The 9,396-nt window shown below is 46.8% G+C and overlaps 1 protein-coding gene across 1 annotated transcript; it reads right to left on the bottom strand.

Moving 5' to 3' along the window:
* Positions 1–1,756: 1,756 nt before the first annotated feature.
* Positions 1,757–4,038, bottom strand: TMEM275 (transmembrane protein 275). Its single transcript, XM_026651920.2, has 2 exons — positions 3,570–4,038; positions 1,757–1,785 (listed from the first exon to the last, which is right to left on the bottom strand). The coding sequence occupies exons 1-2, from the start codon at positions 4,036–4,038 to the stop codon at positions 1,757–1,759; spliced, it is 498 nt and encodes a 165-aa protein (XP_026507705.2).
* Between the last annotated feature and the right edge of the window lie 5,358 nt (positions 4,039–9,396).

Genomic DNA, 9,396 nt, shown 5'->3' with positions numbered 1-9,396 from the left:
CATGTAACAGGCCGAAAGGGAGGCTCTGCAGGGAGAGCCAGAAATAATTTGAGGATGGAATGGTCCCACGTGCAGCAAATGAAGCTGGCTTTGCGGGGCCAGCATGGGAGATGAAGCCCTCAATCAACTATCTGGGGTCTTCCCTAACCCTCTTTGGAGAAATATGACATGTTTCAAAATAAGGTCCCGGAGAAGAGAAACTAGACTGAGGAGGCAGGAGAATGTAACAATGAGTTTAAGGAGAAACAGAGGAAATAAAAGGGAAGGGGTGCGGAGGTGGTGTTGGAAAAGCTCTGGCCTCTGTGATAGTCCCATAAATGTGCGGATGCCATCATGCCGGATTTGCTCCTCAATGAAAACTACAACGGCAAATGCTCCTCCAAGGCCACTGATCCTAAAGCCCCAGGTCCATGCCTGAGTGCTGGACTAGATGACCTTCAAGGTCCCTTCTAGCCCTACATTTCTATGATACTATAGTGTAGGAACAGGATAGTGGCCCTGTAAGTAATTTTTGAACCCTGGCTGTCTTCCATATTTCTGTAGCTACCAGACCTCTGCCGCAGTGTATGTATGTGGCTAGGCCTGACATGTTATATACATTGGATCACTTGATGATTCCCTGTTCTGTTCATTCCCTCTGAAGTACCTGGCATTCGTCACTGTCAGAAGACAGAATACTGGGCTGGGCTAGATGGACCATTGGTCTGACATAGTCTGGCCGTTCTTATGTTCAGTAGAGCTGGTTGTGAATTTTTCAGGGAACGTTTTTTTCCATAGGAAAATGCTGATGCATCAAAACTGAAAATGTTCATGGGCAATGGTCGGTTTTGACAAATTTTTCGACTATAATTTTTTTTAAAATAAGGTTTTGAAATTGTCGCAGCTTTTCATTTCGATGTTTCCTAAATGAAACGATTCCGGTTTTCCCATTCAAAATGACTTTTTGTATCAAATTTTAAGCGAATTATAATTATTTTAAAAGTAATAAAAATGGTCACAATCTAAATGAAATGTTTTGATTGCTCCAACCAATTTTTTTTTGGGGGGGGGGGGGGGGGGAGAGATTTTCAGTTTGTGAAACTTATCGAGATTTTTGATTTTTTATCCCATTTCAGGACATAATTGTTTTTTGAAAATTTTAATGGAAAAAACCATTTCCTGACTCACTCTAACGTAGTAAACGTAGTTATTTGGCCTGTGTCATTCCTTCATATTAGGTATGTTGTATAAAGAGCAAAAGACAAGACACGTCACTATCCCCCATTGAGAAAGGAGGTCTTAAAAAAACTCCGAGCTTCCATCAAAATGTTTCCCTTCGGAGGGAGATTTGGCAAGCTCAAAATCCCATGGAACCTGGAGATTAACGCAGTGTTGTCAACTCTCAAGATAGTAATATCTGTCTCATGCTATTTGATATTTTTCTGAAAGCCCCAGCTCCTGGAATCATGTGAATATGTGAGAATTTCAGCTTACTTTAAAAAAAAAAAAGTCTCTCTCTTTCTCTTGGTAATGGCAAAACAACTTGAAAACATGTCCCACAAAGGCTTAAAGCCCAGAAGATGATTAAACAGAATCCAACGTTAATTATTTGTTAAAATAATCTCATGCTATCTGAGCCACTCTTGTGATTTTGGGCAGGCGTGACTCCTGATTTTTGAACATTTCGGGTTGGCGATACTGTCAGTGGGCGAAAGGAGCTACAACCCCCGCCTCTAAACCATCCTGCAGACCCTCCGTCTCTAGAGTACGGCTCTGTCTACCTCTGCTGCACTGTGCTCTGCTCACCTGCAAGAAGAGCAGACTGCAAGGAGCCCAGATTACTGCTGCTCACAGTGGCATTACCTTCCACTGTATTGTGTGTCAGAAGGAAGCAGGCTGCATTCAGCAGTTGCTCCCCAGCTCTGCGTCTCTACCTGCTACAAGGTACGTCCTATCCCCAAAGCCAGGAAGCCCTGAGCATCCAGAGTCAGATGGGAACCTTCCATGTACAGCAGCAGGACAGCACTTCCTCCCTTCCATAGATTCAGGGTCCTCTCCAGCAAATATCCTTTCCACCTTCCCAATGCCTTACAACACAGGAAACCATGGTGCCCTTATTTAGGGAACTTATTCTCCTCTTACTGTACACACGCAGCTCATATCAAAGTCAGTGGGATTTACAGTCACTTAAAGGGAAGAGACACAGATCCCTTTGGTCATCTTCTAGATCAGTTGGCCTGACTTCTGGCAAGTAGGGGCCTGGAGAAACCACAAGCCAGACAGAGCCCATGGAATAACCAGTAACCTGGTGGTCAGGGCACCTGCCTGGGATGTCGGAAATGCAGTTTTGAGTCCCTGCTCCAAATCAGGGACTTGCACTTGGTTCCCCCACATCCCAGGTGAGGGCTATTTCTCCCTCCCCAGAAATTCCATCCTGGACCTGAGAAACCATCCTTAAGAAATTGTCACTGAAACCAATTCACTGAAAAATTCCCCACCAGCTGTAACAATAACAACATTACGGTTATTTTCATTCCCAAATAAACACTGACTCTAAATAGCCATGTCCAAGCCAGGCCCAGAGTTCCCCCCCAAAGGGGGCTCAGGTGCATCATCTTATCTCGCTCCATTTCTATTGCTCAGTGGAACCTCTTTCCACATGACTCCATTTCCTTTTCCATTAGGTCTATGGGCTGCCTCTTCTGATACTCTCCACCTATTGCAAGGCCTGGCTTAACCAATCACCTGCAGCCCCTACCTACTCAGGCACAGCTGACCTTCCAAGCGATGTGGCGTGTTAGACAGCAGGACTGAGACCCGAATCTGAATTATGCAGGAGGAAAAACGGCTGACGCTATCTGCTGCACTTGAGATCTGCTGGCTGCTAGAGTTAGAGTGGAAGTCAAAAAAGAAAGGAAAGGTTGAGACAGGAGAAAAAGTGGAAGTTACATTTTTGTGTTGCATTTTTAATTGCGTTAAAATAAATTGATTCTTCCTCAACCCCCCCCAAAGCCGAGTCTCAAAGATCTGTAATTTCCCAGGAACTGGGTGGTATCAATATCTAATTACTACATTGGTCATTTTTATTACATTAAAAACTGCATCCCTTCCAAAAAGAGAGACCTGTAATTTGCCAGCACTCTGTGGCACTGAATTCTAATCACGACGTTACTTTTTTTTTTTTAAGTTGCACTAAAGAAATGAATTCATTCCAAAAGAAGATCTCTAATTTCCCAGTAGCTAGGCCATATCGATTCCTCATTACAGCGTTATTTCTAATCACATTAAATAAATGCGCCCATTCCAGAAAAAAGCTGGAATTTCCCACCACTGTTTCCAATTACCATGTCATCCCTTTCCTTTCTTAACTGGTTTTTAAGATGTCAACGTATCGGTTGGCCACACAAAAGGATTTTGTAGGCTTGCTTCTTCCTAACGGCTGTATCCATCTGATCATGGCACGCCCAACTGCAGTGCCCACCTGGCTGCTAATAACCACTCTGACTTGACTTAGGATGTCATAAGGTCTCTAGGCAAGTTCAGCTGAATTGATTCCCCTCCTGCTGTGTATTTTGCCGCCGGCCCGTTACCATCCATTGTGAAGAGTTTGCAGGTCTTGGAGTTCTCATGGACGGGTGTGGACTTTCTGGAGGACACAGGCGAGTTGGTTGGGCTCAGCTGCACGGCGGTGGTGTCCTGCACCGTGTGCTCGCTGGTTTCTATCTCGAAGGCCGTGTTACCGGGTTTGATGAGCCCGATGTTGGAACCTGGCTTGGATTTCCTCGCCCCATGGGCGGGTGGTCTCCGGCTACAGATGCAGCAGGCCCCGAAGAACGTGAAAGCAACCACCAGCAGGATGGGTCCGATGATGATGGGGGGGTTGTTCACGGGGAGGAAGGTCCCAAAAGCGAACGCTCCCACCAGGGTGATGTTGATCCCGGCGAGCATGATGCAAAGTCCGCAGGCGCAGCAGAGAGCAGGGGATGGGAGCCCCTGGGGCCTGGTCTTTTTCTGGCTAGGTTTCTTGGACAAAGAGGTGCTGCTCTTTTCACTGAACATGTTGATATGAGTCTCCCAGGGGACCTCGCACCTTACTGAGCACACATGGCATTGGCGAGATGATCGCTGGGCTTGTGCTGCCTTGAATTTCCTGTAGGAGGAGGAAAGGAAGAAAGAGTGTAACTGCTTGCTCATTATGTGGAGGGATTACTCAGGGGCCTTGGGAGAGAGCAAAGGGCATGAGGGGGAACTGCCTGTGGGAGACTTGAAGCCTGGAGCAAGCTTGCTAAATGAGCCAACCAGAGACACCGGGCGTGGGGAGGGAACCGCACACAGCTGGGGTTCCTTATAAGAGGGCTGAAGCTTTTCTTGAAGGGGAAGTCAGCTCTGAGCAGGGCAACTGCCAGCCGAACCCCAGAGCAGGTTACCTCCTAAGAACTGCTAAATGGACCATGTGGAGGAACCCTCTCATTCACTCAGGCTCTGAGGTCAGAGCCAGGCCCCAGGACAGACTTTTGAGACTTGGAGTCTTGATTTATAGTTAATTTGTCTGAATGGGGGGATGGAACAGCTTCCATATGAGGAGAAATTAAAAAGACTGGGACTTTTCAGCTTGGAATAGAAATGACTAAGAGGGGATATGACAGAGGTCTATAAAATCATGACTGGTGTGGAAAAAGTGAATAGAGAAGTGTTATTTACCCCTTCCCATAACACAAGAACCAGGGGTCACCCAATGAAATTAATAGGCAGCAGGTTTAAAATAAACATAAGGAAGTACTTCCTCACACAACACACAGTCAACCTGTGGAACTCATTGCCAGGGGATGCTGTGAAGGCCAAAAGTCTGAGTTCAAAAAAGAACTAGATCAGCTCTTGGAGGACAGGTCCATCAAGGCTATTAGCCAAGATGGTCAGGGATGCAACACCATGCTCTGGGTGTCCTAAGCTTCTAACTGCCAGAAGCTGGGAGTAGACAACAGGGGATGGACCACTCAATAATTGTCCTGTTCTACTCATTCCCTCTGAAGCACCTGGCACCAGCCACTGTTGGAAGACAGGACACTGGGCTAGATGGACCATGGGTGTGACCCAGTATGGCCGTTCTTACATTAATAAACCCAGACCCAACAGGGGTGCCTATTGGATGAGAAAGCATGTGGTGTCTGGTTAAAAGAGCCTGGAAGAGGGAGGAGAAAGAGCAGGACAGGGCAGAGACGCCCTGCCCACAAGAGGGTGCCTGGGGGCGGCCAACTCATTTACAGGCCCCTTTACCACGGAGCTTGCATTTCTTACTCTACAGACACCTCATTGTTCTTCTTCAAATCCCTCCTTGAAACTGTCGCCTGCTGGGATGCTTACAAAAAGCTTGACAATGGCTGGGCAGCAGGTTTGCTATGACCTCTGCTCATCATCCTAACCTGGATCTTCTCAATGCCTTCTCACTGTGACCTTCTGTTCCCCTGGTTGTCGTATCCACCTGTTGTCTTTTGTCTTTGACTGATAGGGTCACCAGATGTCCCGATTTTATAGGGACAATCCCGATTTTGGGGTCTTTTTCTTATATAGGCTCCTATTACCCCCCAACCCCTGTCCCGATTTTTCACATTTGCTCTTGGTCACCCTATTGACTGATACCATGAGCTTTTCAGGAGAGGGAATGCTCGTTTTGTTTCTATTTGTACAGTACTGAGCACGGGTTCTTTAAGCTCAACTGCTACACAAGTTTATAATAAAACCTGCCACTTGTCCTTTTGGAACAATTTTTAAATTTCATTTTCATGTCTTTCCTCCCCCCTCCCCCCCAAAATTTGGTATTACAGTTAATATTTTTACATTATTTCATGACACATCAGTAGTAGTAGTACATAGTATGCCATGTCATATCAAATTATGATGTGACATCAACAATCGCACCGGCATCTCATAAGATTATTTATCAGTCACATGGTTTATCACGTGCCTTTCCAACTTACTACAAGGCTATCCCCTCCATATACATGGCAGACATACACTAGATATATGATGGAGCAGCCCGGGCTGCTCAAACACTCTAGATTATTCTAGACTGGCTCTGTCTTCCTGTCTCATCATCCACAAATTTGACCTCTAATAAATTGGCATGAAAGGAACAGCCCACCAATGAAGGGCAAGCAGCAATCAAAAGCCAAATCCTGCAGCCAACCCCACTCACACTGAGTAGCACTTAACTCCAAGAGTAGCTCTGCTGCGATCACGGGAACAGCTCACAAAATAAGTGTTCTGATTCAAAACTCATCGAAGTCAGTGAATTTAAGCCGACATTTGCGGTTTGGAGATGCCCAGTTTGAGTCACCTAGAGCCTGATTTACTGAGGTGCTGAGCACCTAGAACTCCAGTTGGATGGTTGCTGCAGGTGCTCAGAAAATTTGAAAATCTGACCCAAAGGGTCAAGTTAAGCACCTAAGAATAAAGACACCCGAAACCAGTGGCTACCTTTGAGAAGGTAGGCCCAGATCCTTAAAGGCTTTGAGGTGCCTAAGTCCACCATTTGGGTACCACTGACATTTTCAACACTGCCGCTCAGCCGCCATCTCGCCCACAGGGCATCTACGTTTCCACTGCACAGCATTTTCAGAGCCAGCTATGCCCTGACACCACCCCACAGCTAACGAGCTGCTCAGTGCCCTCTCTCATGCTGATGCTCCAGAGGCCCTGGGATTCTCAAACGAGGCGGGGAAATGTCTGTCTCACCAGTGGGGCACGATCCTGTAGGCATGCTCTGAGCACAGCTAAGATCTGTTAATTGCCTGCCCCCCACAGCAAGAGGGCCAGATGCAGGCCACCAATAGGTGGGGGGCGGGGTGAGTTGGGGTAGCACAGCACATGCACAAAAGACAGCTGGGGGCACGGGGAAATGTAGGGGGGTGTCAGTGAGGTATTGAGCATGAGCAGGAGAAGAGAAAGACACTTAGTGACTAGGGCATGAGCTACCTAAGCAACTGACCTGGCTCAGGTGCGTGACTCCAATAGAGGGCCTGCGGCTGAGGATCCTGAGCTGAAGGAGGCGCCTATCTCTGGCCCCTCAGCCAGGTGCACCTGGGTATACTAGGCCAGGGGAGGCTCTGCTGGACGCCTGGTTGCGGGTTTGGTGGGGGAAGTTTTTGCTTTATTATGCCCATGCAGGTTCCGGAGCGTCTGAGGCGGCAGTATGTGCTGTTCAGCATCCTGGGTTCATCAGTGATCTCCCTGGATTCCAGAGAGATTACTGATGAACCCAGGAAGCTGAGTCCGCCACTGTGGGGCAGCACTTCCTTTCAGCGGCTGACTGCAAACTCAACAGTATCATGGTCTCTCCATCTCACCTCCTTCACTTCTGAAGTTCTTCTCCCTTTTCTCATTCCAAATCATCTTCATGGTCGTAAATCTGATCTCGGACAGAGCCGCTCTGGAGGAGCGGGGGGAGAGAGTTTTAGCTGCTTAGTGAAGTGGAACACCCGGCGACACCTTGGAATTTACATGCTCTTCGGGGATCCCTTTGGGACGAGAAACCTGGCCTGAATTAATTCCTGGAGAAGCACCTTCTGGACTAGATCTGTGACTGGGGAACACAATAACGGACATAGCACGGAGCAGGCTTCCACTGCAAGACCCAAGAGTCTCCATCATAATATATCAGTGTCTGGCCAAAAAATTAGTGAAGAAACAAAAACACCCACAAATCTGACTACTGTGTCACCCAAACATTTGCTGCATTACTACACATCTGCAAAGCCAGCTGAATGTTTATAATATGGTTTCCAGGCTGCGAAGTATTCCAGAGCCTCTAGCAGAGACAAGCTCCTCTTTTGTGTCCTATACTAGAAATGAAAATTCATCGCTTGCTTTGTTGCCCCCCCCCCTCATTGATCCTGCAGTGAGTGTCCCCGTCTTTCAGCGGGACATCAGCTGGCGGTGAGGCACCTTGCAGGACTGATTCCATGTTCGGTGCAGAGGTCTTTTTGCCAATGATTATCTACCCCAGTGGCCTGCAAAGATGCCCCAGCCACAGAAACACTTGGTGGAGAAAGAACGACTGGCCCCGTTCAGTAGCCGCAACATGTGAAACTTACAAGAATGTCAGTGGGAGTTCCATCTCGAAAGGGGATTCAATGGCTGGTCCTATTTTCTCTGCAATCCATTTAAGTAGGTCGACTGATGTTTCTACTGGGGCATTCTGCATTGCCTGGGAGTAGCTGGCATTTCAAGCTGTTTTATTTAGACAACTAACAAGACTTGAAATCAAAGCCTGTCTCTTTCCAATTCTGAGGAGCTTTCCAGGATCGGTTGGGTGAGGGAAATTAAATGGACAGGGGTGGGGTATGGATGTTTTCACCTCTGGATTACTAGCTCAGATTCATCCCAGATTGCTATCGACTGAACATCAGGTGCTATGTGAAGTAAATTGGTGGCTTCAGTCCACATACAAACAGAATTTGCCACCCCTCCAAGCAGCAGACTGGTCCAGACTAGAGCGGGATGAAGTTTTCCATCCAAAACTTTTTTTCAGAGAAAAAGGCAGATTCAGCAATACCAAAACATTTCACAAATGTGTGTCAATGTCACCAAATTGTTTGGGTCAGGAAAAAAAAACAAAAATATTTTTTAAAAGCCCCACAAAAGAAATCTGAAGAAAAAAAAACGACATTTTTTTTAAACAAAACATTTTGACTTTTCTATTCAAAATGACTTTTCATTTGGAAATTTCCTTTAATTTTTGTTAATTAAAAATGTTAAAAATGCTCAAAGTCAAAGTCAACCCAGGCACTTAATCCCACCTGAAATTAAATCTGCTTTGATTTTTCTATTTGCCAAAAGTTTGGAAATATTTGGGGTTTGGTTTGACTCGAAACATGATTTTTTTTTCAGAATTGCCAATGAACCAAAAAAATATCCATTATTCACCCAACCCTTTTCCAGACTCTACTGGACTAGCCAACCCTTTCTGTGTACCATAGACAGGGAATCACAGATACTGGGTCACCCCAGCAGTGGCCCCTAGAGTGCCAGGTTATTTAGAGATGGCACAGAGTTCCCTCCCCCCCTTTGGGCCTGATCCAAATCCCATTGAAGTCACTGGATTTTCAATCACGCCCTTGGGGGCAGGGAGGCTACAGATGCCCCTGTTTGGCTACTTTATTGGCACTCTCCCCAATAGGGACACAACAAGGCTGCACCTGTAAAGATCCACAGGTCAAGAAACCAGGGTTGGGGGGTCCTGGGCAGCTGATGCCTCCATGTTGCCAGGGAGAGCCAGGCAGAACAGCATCCAGCAGTTACTGGAGGGATGGCAATGCAGGAAGTACCGCCCAAAGAGGACCAAGCGATAGAATCCTGCAGCCACCTGAGTAGTCCACACAAACTCTTTAGACCAGGAAGTCAGCCCCTGGAACTGTCTAA

This window comes from Terrapene carolina, unplaced genomic scaffold (assembly GCF_002925995.2).
Source record: "Terrapene carolina triunguis isolate 2854851 unplaced genomic scaffold, T_m_triunguis-2.0 Scaffold110, whole genome shotgun sequence".
Taxonomy (NCBI): Eukaryota; Metazoa; Chordata; order Testudines; family Emydidae; genus Terrapene; species Terrapene triunguis.
The sequence above is the reverse complement of the archived record's forward strand: the minus strand, read 5'-3'. Positions and strand labels throughout refer to the sequence as shown.

Bases quoted from the DNA above. Each gene is read 5' to 3' on its own strand.
- TMEM275 (XM_026651920.2), bottom strand. From the start codon at position 4,038: ATGTTCAGTGAAAAGAGCAGCACCTCTTTGTCCAAGAAACCTAGCCAG. The intron at 1,786-3,569 runs GTAACGGGCCGG...CTCTTCTTGCAG, and splicing joins CAAACTCTTCACAATGGATG to GTGAGCAGAGCACAGTGCAG.